This window comes from Podarcis filfolensis (assembly GCF_964270895.1).
Source record: "Podarcis filfolensis genome assembly, chromosome: 5".
Lineage (NCBI taxonomy): Eukaryota > Metazoa > Chordata > Lepidosauria > Squamata > Lacertidae > Podarcis > Podarcis filfolensis.
In genome coordinates, this window is record NC_139608.1 from 20,471,042 (window position 1) to 20,484,524 (window position 13,483).

The 13,483-nt window shown below is 44.2% G+C and overlaps 1 protein-coding gene across 3 annotated transcripts in view; it reads right to left on the reverse strand.

Annotated features, from left to right (window-relative positions):
* RSRC1 (arginine and serine rich coiled-coil 1) overlaps positions 1–9,766 on the reverse strand; it is a 161,876-nt gene extending 152,110 nt beyond the window's left edge. For 2 of the 3 annotated variants that reach the window (XM_083613521.1, XM_083613519.1), the window contains exons 1-2: positions 9,658–9,766; positions 5,633–5,823 (exon numbers count right to left, since the gene is read on the reverse strand). In XM_083613521.1, coding sequence (XP_083469647.1) covers positions 5,633–5,814 — 182 coding nt within the window. In that variant the 5' untranslated portion in view covers positions 5,815–5,823; positions 9,658–9,766. Of the gene's footprint in view, positions 1–5,632; positions 5,824–9,429 lie in introns of all 3 variants that reach the window. The other variant, XM_083613520.1, reaches the window with a different exon arrangement.
* Positions 9,767–13,483: the final 3,717 nt, after the last annotated feature.

The window sequence follows — 13,483 nt, forward strand, 5'->3', positions numbered from 1 at the left end:
TATCCAGTCATACCTCGGGTTAAAGCAGCTTCGGGACAAGTATTTTCGGGTTGCACGCTGCAGCGACCTGGAAGTAACCACTATCTTATTTGGGGTGGCCCTGTTTTGCTTCCAAACTGGCAGAAGCTCAATCACCCAATTTCATTATTTAAAAGAATGATATTCAAGCAATAAGCTAATTGTACATCATCTGACCGGAAGCTTGGTTAATCAAGATGGAAGCTGGAGTTAGACTCTGCAAGACATACTTTGCAAACGATATGTCTTATGGCAGGGTGTTCTAAAATGTTCTCAATGGCTTACTCTATTTAAAGACATATTTATCTTTATCTGTGAAAAACTGGAATTTATTTACTAAATGAAAAGGGAACAGTTGCTTTTATCAATCACCATAATTTAATTCTTCAAAGATCAAGCAGAATCCAGCATAACCTTGAAATTTTATATTATCTTAACAGCCAGGGGTGTATCCTACACTGAGGTCAAGACAGAGGTGCTAGCCAAATCCTCAAAGCAAATACTTAGATCTTTCTGGATTCAAATGAGCCAGCTGGTTCTCATCCAGCCTCCAGGGTTTCTTCAAGCTTGGTGTTATCTGTCAGATAGTCATATCTGCAGTGTAAGAGAGATATTCATAAAGCTGCGTGTCATCTGCATAATGTTGGCATTGCAGTTGATATTATCCCACTATGTCCCTTTAGGGGATACATGTCAATATTAAAAACAGGACCAGGAAAAACAAATGTGAAGGCATTCTACCTATCAGAACTTTCTGAAGAAAATATTTAACTATCACCTTTGATTAACTATAAAGAAATTAACCAGATTTATTGAATTTTATTCTACCGTAGGATCCAGATATAGTTACAACATTACGTTGTCATCTAAAATTCTGAACAGGCAATTTTATCTTCTATAAAATAATGTCTGATATCCTAGTCTGGTCATTTCTCCTTGATTTACTTTGCCAACATAGGTGAAAAATGTACTGTCTGAAAACTGGGAGGCAATAGACTGTGTTGGGAAAACCTACAATATTTTACATGGGAGAAAATCTCTAAATTATATTTTTTAAAATATCACCCATCTAGTGCCCATGCATAGCTTACAACAATTTAAAGTCACAATACAAGAAAACTATATTAAAATAACAATGATATAGCAATAAAAAGACATGAAATACATTAAATATTCATTTACAAGCTACAATGGCAGAATCACAGGTATAAATGACCTGTGAAATAGCTCAGTAGGTAGAGCATAAGACTCTTAATCTCAGGATTCTGGGTTCTAGCCTCATGTTGGGTAAAAGCATTGCAGGCAGTTGATGACCCTTGTGGTCCCTTCCACTTCTATGATTCTATGAATCCATTCTATGAGTTCTTACATAGCAGACAAAAGCTTGTCAGAGTAAAAATGTAATTCTTTACCAGCTGATGAAAGACAATCAGAGAGGAGGCCAGCCATGCTTCATGAACAAAGGGAATACTGGTGGAGCCACTAAAGAAACCCTGTCTCTCATTCTCATCAACTATTATTGATTATTTATTTAATTTCTATACCACCCTATACCTGAATGTCACAACCCTACATCACAACCCTACGTGGAACAAGGAAAGGGCCTCTCCTTAATTTTAGGAAGTGGACAGAATGACATGGAATGAGGCAATTCCTCAGGTATCCTGGGCCTAAGCCCTGAAGCACCGTAAACTGGCAGTGAGCACAGATATTGCACCATAATCCCATGGATGCGTGTCCACATCCTTGCTGCTGCTTTCTGGACCCACTGCAGCTAACTTCCCAAAAGACTCTTCACAGGGTGGACCCATGCATAGCACATTGCCCAATCACAACGTAACAAGCCGGATGTACAGCTGTATCCAGGAACATTCAACTGCAAATGTGATTTTTCAATGGGACTACATCAGCATCCAAAACTCATTTAATCCCTACTACAGATTCTGTCTTCCTCCTGACCAGGAGCATGTCTGTCTTGTCTACATTGTGCCACAGTTTGTGAGCCCTCATTCAGCCCATGACAATCTCCAGGCACCCAGTCAGAACCACAGAACCTTTCTCAAGTACTAGACGAAATAGTGAAAAGGAGCCACTGTCATCCAATAACAATGCACTCCAAACCCTCAGGCACCAGGCTGAGTTAAGGGTAGCATAAAGGTAAAGGTACCCCTGCCCGTACGGGCCAGTCGTGTCCGACTCTAGAGATGTGCGCCCATCTCACTTAAGAGGCCGGGGGCCAGCGCTGTCCGGAGACACTTCCGGGTCACGTGGCCAGCGTGACGAAGCTGCTCTGGCGAGCCAGCACCAGAGCAGCACACGGAAACGCCATTTACCTTCCCGCTATAAAGCGGTACCTATTTATCTACTTGCACTTAGGGGTGCTTTCGAACTGCTAGGTGGGCAGGAGCTGGAACCGAAAGACGGGAGCTCACCCCGCCGCGGGGATTCGAACCGCCGACCACGCGATCGGCAAGCCCTAGGCACTGAGGTTTTACACACAGCACCACCTGCATAGGAGAACAAAATTGCTTTACCCAGTTCATGGAAGACATCAATGGCCAGTACAGTGGTACCTCAGGTTACGTATGCTTCAGGTTACATACGCTTCAGGTTACAGACTCCGCTAACCCAGAAACAGTACCTCAGGTTAAGAACTTTGCTTCAGGATGAGAACAGAAATTGTGCTCCGGAGGCGCGGCGGCAGCAGGAGGCCCCATTAGCTAAAGTGGTGCTTCAGGTTAAGAACAGTTTCAAGTTAAGAACGGACCTCCGGAACGAATTAAGTACTTAACCCGAGGTACCACTGTAGTCTGATCCTCACACTCATCTCAGAGCTATTTGTGAATCCAACAGTCAATACAAATTACGGAAAGGCTTTCATTTCTTTTCTTTTTTCAAAAAGGAACCTACCTGTTTGTTAAGTCTGGCACCAGAGGTCCTTCTCTAAATATCCCTGCCAATCTGTAGGCTTTCTTAATAATATTTACTATTATTTAAATGCCACCACTTGACTGGGTTGCCCGGAGAGCCATGTTTTAGAACGTTTCCCCCAAAAAAGATTGGATTAATAAAATTATGCTGTTAAAAAATTAATTTTAAATCAGCTGGTGTTGGTCCACTGTGCTTCATTAAGTCCAGGATTAACACAGCCGTCAACCAGGAGATTTTGGAGCACTTCATGCTTCCTTCCGTAGACGAGCTTTATGGGGATGCTGACTTCATTTTCCAGCAGGTGTTTGGCACCTGCCCACACTGCCAAAAGTACCAAAACCTGGTTCAATGCCCATGGGATTATTATGCTTGATTGGCCAGCAAACTTGCCTGACCTGAACCCCATAGAGAATCTATGGGGCATTGCCAAGAGATATGAGACCGAGCAATGCAGAAGAGCTGAATGCTGCTATTGAAGCTTCCTGGTCTTCCATAACACCTCAGAAGTGCCACAGGCTGATAGCATCCATGCCACACCGCACTGAGGCAGTAATTGATGCAAAAGGGGCCCAAACCAAGTACTGAGTACTTATGCATGCTTCTACTTCTCAGAGGTCCAATATTGCTCAATATTGCAGCCCTTGTTTTGCTGATTTCATTTAATATTCTAATTTTCTGAGATTGTTAATTTGGGGTTTTCATCAGCTGTACGCCATGATCATCACAATTATAACAAATAAAGGCTTGACATATCTCGCTTTGCATGTCGTGAGTCTATCTCATATATTAGTTTCACCTTTTAAGTTGAATTACTGAAATAAATGAACTTTTCCATAATATTCTAATTTGCCGAGTTTCACCTGTAGGTGTCTATATGTTGCCTTCTTGATCAGAAACAGCATGTCTCCAAATACCATTTCTTGGGCCACGGCAAAACAGGGCTACCGCATCCATGACCTTGTACTGAACATGCCATAGGCATCCGGTTAGCCATGGCTGAAAACAGAATACTGAACTAGGCCTTTGACAAATCCAAGAAGACTCTTCTTATGTTCTTATAATCCAGGTATTAGAAAATTTCTAACATGTTAGTGGTATTCTGGTAAAATTAGATCCTAGAGTTATATTATTGAATATTTAGACAAGCAAGCTTCTCTTTCATTCCATTTACTGATTTGGATTTCTTAAAAATGCTACACACACACCCCCAAATTGCTAGATATTGGAACAAGTTTCTGTTCATCTAGCAAGGAACGCTTTATCAACATTCTTGAAACTGCCAAGTTGAATGGACAGATTATGTGCAAAGGAAAAAAGAATACGTCTATCAATTCTATTTTCTGAGAAATGGACACTATTGTCTACTGGAAAACACATAATAATTTTCTAATTTTGGACTGGGAAACTTTCTTGTAAATATTTGTTTCTTTTCAGCTAAAATATAAAAAGAAACATCAAAAGCCGTAAGAGTGGCTGTTAATGATATTACTTTCAGCAAGAAGTAAGCTTTCTTTCATTGCCATTATATTTTTACTGCAATTTCAGTAATGCAGAATTTTATTTTTTTTACCAGTAATATGGTAGTTCCTCAATACCAAATACAAACTTACAAAGTGATTACTATTACACAGATAAGGAAAGGAACCACCCTAGATAAAAAGCAGGTAGATGATGTTTGTATGTCCACAAATTTATACTAACCAGAGAGCAATAAGGGGACTTAATTCCTGATCCTCTCCTTCCACATAACCCAGTGGCGTATCCAGATTCAACCACATACGCCTGTAATCCAATTTGTTTGGACACAGCTGAAGCAGCATCCTATGCAAGCCAAACGAGGCAGAGCCAACCTGCATTACCCACTTTGCATTGAAAATCTGGTTGATTGTTAATGTTGCCCCCCAATATATGGAATGCAGCACTGCACCCATGCAATAATCCAAAACGGCTTCAGTGCACACTGGATGATGTGCAAGAAATAACCAGCAGCTCTATCTTCCTCTCCACAAGTGCCTCAATCCAAAAGGTATTGCCAGCTGGAGCAGAGCACTCATACAGTAGCCCTGGATGAACACCAGAGCAAGGGGGATATTTTGTTTCTTTGTGCCTTTGCTGGATCTTTATGCCACAACCTACAGGCAATGACCGATTGGCATGGGGTTACATTTCTGACCCCCACCCCAACCCGTGCATCAGTGCAGCACACATAAGCTCTCCCTGCCCACCCCATTCCACCCCCTTTTCAAGCCACTTGTGGCTTGTCGCTATGCGTGCATGCATGGCCGCACGTCAATTGGACACACATAAATTGGTCAATCCTGCCAACCTAGCAGTTCGAAAGCACGTCAAGTGCAAGTAGATAAACAGGCGGGGAGGTAAACAGCGTTTCCATGTGCTGCTCTGGTTCGCCAGAAGCGGCTTAGTCCTGCCGGCCACATGACCTGGAAGCTGTACGCCGGCTCCCTCGGCCAATAAAGCGAGATGAGCGCCGTAACCCCAGAGTCGGTCACAAATGGGCCTAATGGTCAGGGGTCCCTTTACCTTTACCTAAATTAGTCATTGCCTGTATATGCCATTATCTACAGCAGAATGTTGGATCAAGCTGTGAATTATGCCTGCTAAATATTTTAAGCAGCCTTTTCTACAAACACTTTCAAAACCCAATACAAATTAATTCATTTACCTCTTTTCATATGAATGTGAACGAAACTGGAGATCTCGAGACCGTGACCTTGACTTCCTTCCTGATTTTTTACGGCTGTAAGTTCTGCTATCAGAAGAACTGCTTGAAGATGACCTCCTACGGTGTTTCTTTTTTCTTTTGCTTCTGCTCTCTTCCTCAGTGTCTGATGAGCGGCGACCCATTTTAACAAGCTATTTTTTAAAAAAGACAAAAGAACTGTAAACATCAGATGAAATCTTAAACATTATCATAGAAAGCCTGCTGTACCCTTACCAATCTCCATACACCAGTATTCAGTTTAGACCCAAATCCTAACTTAACATTATCTAATACAGTGGTACCTCTGGATGCGAACAGGATCTGTTCCGGAGCCCTGTTCGCATCCTGAAGAGAACGCAACCTGCATCTGCCGGTTGCGATTTGCCGCTTCTGCACATGCGCATGACGTCATTTAGAGCGTCTGCGCATGCGTGAGCAGTGAAACCCGGAAGTAACACGTTCCGTTACTTCCAGGTTGCCGCGGAGCGCAACCCAAAAACGCTCAACCTGAAGCAACTTTAACCCGATGTATGACTGTACCACTGCTGCTAGGTAGTTGCTATTTACTTGGGCCTGCTCTCTTGTAACACCTTTTCCAAAGCTACAAACAATCATCCTGATCATATTTACTTTTATCACTGAAATTAAGAGAGCTTGCTTCCAAGTAACTGTCCTTAGGACTGAGAACTGGGAACCCCCAAGTATGTGAAGCAAATTTCATTTTTTCCTTGGGGAAGATGGGGAAAAGCTTTCACCCTAACAAATGGATGTTGTCTTGGAAGTCCTAGTATGTTCAAGCACTTATTCCCAGGTACTTATGCATATGATTCCAGCTTAAAGCTATTACCTCCATTAAGGTTTAGTGCCATTATCATGAACATAAACAAGGCAAGAAACTTGGCTTTACACTCAGTAAAAATTGAAGAATGGAGCAAGGAGGACTAAAGAGGACATTTTTCTAAGGGTCTAACCTTCTGGAATGAAGGAAAGTGTTTGGAAGAAGAGAAACTATTAGTATACAATACTAAAACAAGAATCGCCAACTTAGAAGATACATGTCACAAATAGCACAGACAGCAGGATCTAGCTTTATTCAACTTGTGAACCTATGTACATTTACCTGGAAGTAAATTATTATTATTACTATCATAAACATTACTAATAATAACAATAACCTACCCTTCAGCCTTAAGTCCAATGGCAGGTTATAACAACTTAAAATATAACATTAGGAACAATTAAAAAACTTACAAAAGAATACAATCACAAAAAGGTGGATCTTAAAACTATACATCTCAGATGTCAAAGGCCAAAGAGGTACATCTTCAGCATTCAGTGAAAACTACATACTGCAGCTGCTAGGTGCACCTCTGTGGAGAGAGAGTTCTACAACTTAGGGGCTGCCACAATGCTCTCTCCTTGAGCCACCACCACCAGGGTGGCAGAACCACCAAGAGCACTTTGAATTGGAACCATAAATGAACTGACAATCAGTGAAGCTCTTTTAAAACAGGGCTTATATGTGATCTAAATGAAACCCCATTGACCTCAACCAGAATAAAACTACACCATCTAAGAGGAGCAGACCACAAGTCTGCTTAAGACATAAGAGTCAAGTCTTCATAGTTGCCTGACACTCCCACACTATGATCCTGCCTAATCCATGGTTCATTAGGTGGAGGAGGGGCTACATATTTATTGGTGCTGTCTCATATATTAGATTTCAAATACACTTGGCAGAATGTTGAACACCATCGCCTTAATACTACAGGCTGAAGAGTACAGAAAACACATCAACTCGCGTTTCCTGCTGGAAACAGAACATCCTACAGTAGCGGTCAGCAACTAGAGGATCACGGTTAATTTTTCCTCAAATATACTGCCAAATTAGGGACAAAAAATAGAAGTGGCATCTGACAATAGCAAGCCACATGCGGTTGGGAGGTGAAGCTGCAGCATCCTTCACCCCACCCTCCACCAAGTAATCCTCTTCCAATAAATTGATTTGCAACGCAGGATACTAGTGCAACAAGGCTTGTGGAGGGGTGCGAGACATGACACAAGTGTAAAGAACACCATGTGTGGCGTGGTGAAAGTGGAGAGGGAGCCCTTCTCTCACGCCTCCCTCTGGTTGAGACCATCCACTGGAGCTGAATGTCAGAACAGGCCAAACAAAGAAGAGCTACTTCTTTCACGCAAGGCCTAAGTCATAGGGAAGTCGCTCCCTAAAGTGATAGTGAGACCACCATCTTGGGAGGGCTTTGAAAGAGCACAGACTTTCATGCATGGAGGATGAGGCTATCAATAGCTACATTAGACTCCTGGATCCTACTCAGGGAGGCAGTATGTCTGAGTTGTTCACTTGGGAATCACAAGTGCGGAGTGTGGGTCTGCTTGCAGGCTTCGCACAGGCAACTTGGCTGTCTACTCCAAGAACAGGATGCTGGGCTAGATGGGCTTTTTTCTGATCCAGCTGGGTTCTTCTTCTGTTGCTCTCTTTCAACATGACAGAGTGCTGGGTGAGACACAGGGGCACCCACTTCAGGGTTCGGGGGGGGGGGTTGGCACAGATTTCTGGGGCCCTAAGACATCTGTCCAGGGCAGGCATCCTCAAACTCAGACCTCCAGATGTTTTGAGACTACAATTCCCATCATTCCTGACCACTGGTCCTGCTAGCTAGGGATCAAGGGAGTGATTGAGGCTGAATCCTGACAAGACAGAAGTACTGTTCTTGGGGGGCATGGGGCGGGCTGGCGTGGAGGACTCTCTGATCCTGAATGGGGTAACTGTGCCCCTGAAGGACCAAGTGCGGAACCTGGGAGTCATTTTGGACTCACAGCTGTCCATGGAGGCGCAGGTTAATTCTGTGTCCAGGGCAGCTGTTTACCAGCTCCATCTGGTATGCAGGCTGAGACACTAACTGCCTGCAGACTGTCTTGCCAGAATGGTACATGCTGTAGTTAGACTACTGCAATGCGCTCTACGTGGGGCTACCTTTGATGGTGTCTCGGAAACTGCAATTAATCCAGAATGCGGCAGCTAGACTGGTGACTAGGAGTGGCCGCCGAGACCATATAACACTGGTCCCAGTAAATTTCCGAGCACAATTCAAAGTGTTGGTGCTGACCTTTAAAGGCCTAAACAGCCGCAGTCCTGTATACCTGAAGTAGCGTCTCCACCCCCATCATCCAGCCCGGAAACTGAGATCCAGCGCCTTCTGGCGGTTCCCTTGCTGCGAGAAGTGAGGTTACAGGGAACCAGACAGAGGGCCTTCTCGGTAGTGGCTCCTGCCCTGTGGAACACCCTCCCAGCAGATGTCAAGGCAATAAACAACTATTTTACTTTTAAATGACAACTGTTTAGGGAAGTTTTTAATGTCTGACACTGTATTGCTTTTAATATTCGGTTGGAAGCCGCCCAGAGTGGCTGTGGAAACCCAGCCAGACGGGCGAGATATAAATAACAAATTATTATATTATTATTATTGTAGGCCAAAAACATCTGAAGGGCCGAGTTTGAGGAAGCCTGGCCCAGGGTCTTAGACTTAAAAGCTGTTTGGGAGAGGCGTTTTCAGAGAGAGGCTGTCCCGTCCCCCCCAATCTTTCTAATTCCGATAGGCCGGAGGAAATGCGAGAGCGAAAGCCCACACGAGCACAGTTTGAGGCAACGCCAAACTGACGAGAGCGAGACCTCCCCTCGCTAAAGCCAGCAGGGGACGGGGAGCTTGGCGCTCCGCCTACGCCAAACATCCACGCACCGAGGCCTAAGGAAAGCTCGCGCCGCTTCCCGCGACAGAGACGGCAAGGCCGGCGAGGCTCGTCACGCAGACGCCTGCGAACTAGGCCGCAGCGGTTCCCTCCGGCCAAACCCGCTCCGACACCCACCCCCCACTTGGACATTGCTTTCGTTTCGGTCCCCGAGGCCTAAGGCCCAACGGGGCCGACGCAACCATAGCAACCGGGGCCACCGGCGCGAGCCCATTTACCTCCGAAGCCGGCGCGCCCGCCGAAGGCCGCTGAGCTTCCGTAGTTTCAGCTTCGGCGCCTCCTTCCGCCGCTCAGGCCTGACTAGACGATCGCCGGAGCTCATCTATTCACGCAGCCCAGCCGAAGAGCGCCGAATGCATCGATTAGAAAAGCCACTTTTCCCCTCTTCCTCTCCATCCCACCCCCATCTAGTAGGCTAGCTAGCTAGCTCGCTATTCGGCGTTCTTCTTCCTCTTTCTTGGCTTTTCCTTATTTAAGCAACATTGCTGACCGCATAAACAAATCTAATTAATCGGTCCTCGTAGGGATATTCCCCCCCCTTTTAAAAAATAAATAAATAATGACGATAATCCGGGTGCGAGTTGTCATTCATGCCCTTTCTTTATTCCATACCTTCTCCCTCCACCCCACACCCGCCTCCTCCCCAGGAAAAAAAGCAGCGTGGGAGGGGGGGAGGACCCGGAATAAATCACAGAATTCTGTCTGTATAAGGTGCGCTGTGATTAAAACTGCAGTGATTTATCTGCAAATTGCTTTAAAAAAAAACAACACACCACCCTGCAATTTTCCTTCCTTGGAAATGATGGGCTTTCTAAGGTTAGGTGCAAATTAGTTTCCCAGTTGAGACTATTTAAGGGTTGTGATGGTTGCGGGAGGAGGGGAGTTTAGACGCCCGGTTGGAGGAGGATGTAAGAATAAAATTTATCGTTTTTCATTTAAGCTAAGAGTAATTAAAGAAGCTCGCTCTTTCCTGGAATTCATGCTACATTGACATATTTTTTCCCCCCTCGACTCTGAGAAAACCATTTCCTTTCTTTGCTGTAAAGACGAGACGCTTTTGTCTGACAGGGGTAAAAGTAGCCGCTGTTTGCTTTCCTCTGGGTGGCTTCTGGGTGGTGGGTCAAGAAGAATAGGCCCCGGTCTTCAAACTGTAGTGCGGCAGCGCTACATTTATTCACAGGGAGCTGAAATGCTGTGCTCAATGGGGCAAAGGAGTTTTGGATTTTTTTTAGATGGGAGATCAGAACATAATCTCACAAGGAAACTTTATGCATTCACGCATATGCTTAAATTTCAGGCATCCGGGCTTAAACTTTGATTCAAAGCAACAAATCCTTTTTTTCCCCCAGACTTCAGCTGCGATCCTAAATGTACTTGCTTCTACAGTTCATGCTCGTGGTTCCAAGTGGTGGTTTGGATTATATCAGAGCAAACCCACTGCTTTCGGCAAAAGTAAATGTTGTGTCCGGAATTTCTTACACCTCCTGAGCTTATTTCACGCAAATTTGCTGGTGTTAACAATTCAGCAGTCCAGCTGGTGGGTTGTCGAGACGCTTAACTTGCTTACAGTTATACCAAACTTACGGTGCAATCCTATACATGTCTCCTCAGAAGTAAGGGCTATTGAGTTTAATGGACCTTACTCCAAGGTAAGTATGTATAGGATTGCTTGCGCCCTAAATCAGGTATCTAGCTCTGATAATTCTGGCATATATAGGCTATTCTATGCAGACTTTCCGGGGATCATGCTTTCCAGTGGAAAGTATAGTAATCATGCATAGGAGTGAAAAATACCGTGAGTATATATTTAATTTACACGTTTCTGGATTCCACAGGGTGATGCCTAATCATGCTTCTCTATCCTATAATCAAATTCCACAGGAAACATCCACTTTACTTGTGTCTTGTCCTTTTTGTATATTATTATTTTTAAAATCTCTGTTTTTTGTGTGTATCGACGGTATTGAAAAGTGGAATCCACGTGGGGATGTTAAAAATTTGCATAACTGAATTTTGCTATTTAAAAAGGGAGGCCCAGCCAATTAATTATCTGAAAAAGATTGGTCTCCGAAAGTTTAGCATTCGATGCCTCCAGTATCGGGAGATGCTGTGGAAGTTTCATTGAAAACAGTGGGGATTGTTTTGAAGTGATGTATTATTCACTTGAATGTTGTTAGCCATTTTTCAATTCTTTTTCTATTAGAATAATTGTGTATGCTTCTTTTAGCTTTTCGGCCATAAACAATTCCCTCCTAGGCGATAGAACATAACAGTACACATTTCCGTGGCTTCCCTGCAAGTCGAGCACTTTCGCATGTCGGAGCACCCAGTCTGTATCCTAACAGGCTGAATAGCAACAACCACAAAACAGAGAGTTAAGAAGAGGTTCACGTAATTTTCCTACAAATTATTTAAAAGTTCACCATTTGCCTGAACTACATGCAAAAAAAAATCACATATTTTAAGCACCTTTTGAGAAGCACCCTTTTCCGTAACATATTGGAAAAGGGATTCAGTTTATTTTATTTTTAATTAACTCATAATCCGGACTTGGAATAGTTTCCAGAACCACTCTGTCCAAGGTGTAAAGTCTGCGCCCCGCCCCCCCCAAGAAAGCGTTAAATTCAAATATCTGGACAAAATGAGATTAAAGAGAGAACAAACTAGCAATACATATTCCAACCTGGAGTTTAAAAAGACGCTCCCATTTTCCAGGTGAGAAAATGGAAAGAGGCGGTTGTTTTCAAACTACATTTGGACAAGTGCACTCTGCAGCGCGACTGTCAAACTATTTACTAAGAAGGAAAGCCCACTACACCCCCCCCAAAAAAGTCTAAAGTGTGAGCTCAAGCTTTCAAGTCAGTTCTGTTAATTCTGATACCAACTTCTCAAACCTGTTTTGCAATCCTGTCCTTTTACTGAGATCACACAAGCGCCACTGAGTTCAATGGAACTTAACTCCCAAGCGAATGTGCATCGGATTGCAACCTAAGAGTTTCCCAGGTCCTGAAGAAGAGACTGGAGAGATTTTCCCAAATCATTTATGTATCTCAGATCATATACGAATCCATGTATTTTAGTTGTTGTTGTTGTTTTTTGGAGAGTATTGATAATCCACCCCAGAGAGGAAATTACCAAAAAACCCAAAAACAACATGAAGAATAGAAACCTAAAGCAAAATGCAGCAACAGTAATCTAATTCACGGCAAAATCACAACAGAAGCTTTAATCTCTCGGCATTTTACAGGAACGGTTTCCCCTCTCTCCATATAACCCGAGCGCATCTCCAGGCTAAACTGATCTGACTGCTGCGTATCTTCCCGGAGCTGTCAGCCCTCCCTTCGCATTTCCAAAAGGATGGCTGAATCCACCGCCCCCAAACCCCCAATAAAGCAGAAAAGGTCTAGGGAATTTTTACCGGCAAAATTCCCTGAAATGGGGAGCCCCCGGCGCCTTGAGCGCTCCCAGCGTCCCAGGAATTAGCCAGAGACCTAACTTAGTACCATCGCGCAGGCAGGAATGGGAAGGAGACCAATATGTGTATATATATATATACATCGCAAAGCCTTTGGCTGTTTATTCGGAATTATACTCCGTTTCAAATCAGTGTTAAGTCTAGGATCGACGTGTAGGAAATGCAGACTGAGGAAGTGAGTGACAAGACATCCAAGGGACAAACACAGGCTGGGACAATTCTGATGGAGTTCACCTCTCTGCTGCTGCCTCTCCTCCCTCCCCGCAACCCTAAACGGGTCTCAGTCGTACAGGGTTTAATTCAGGCTGCGGTTCTGGCTAGAAGCCCGCTTCGTCCCTGAGCTTCAAGGGCAAGCGCCGTCTTCCCAGGCGGGTTTAGGATTGGGCTGGCAACGTGTGAGCCGAGCAAAGCATTCCGCATTTTTATTTTTATTTTATCTAAAAGGCCCAAGGATCTAGCTGGTTGTTTGGCGGGGGTGGTGCGGAGAGCCGATCAAAGGAGCACTAATCTCTCCTTGGCATCGCGGCTGATTTGGTCCTTCGGCGGGCGAGGAGGCGAGCAAGCCAGCC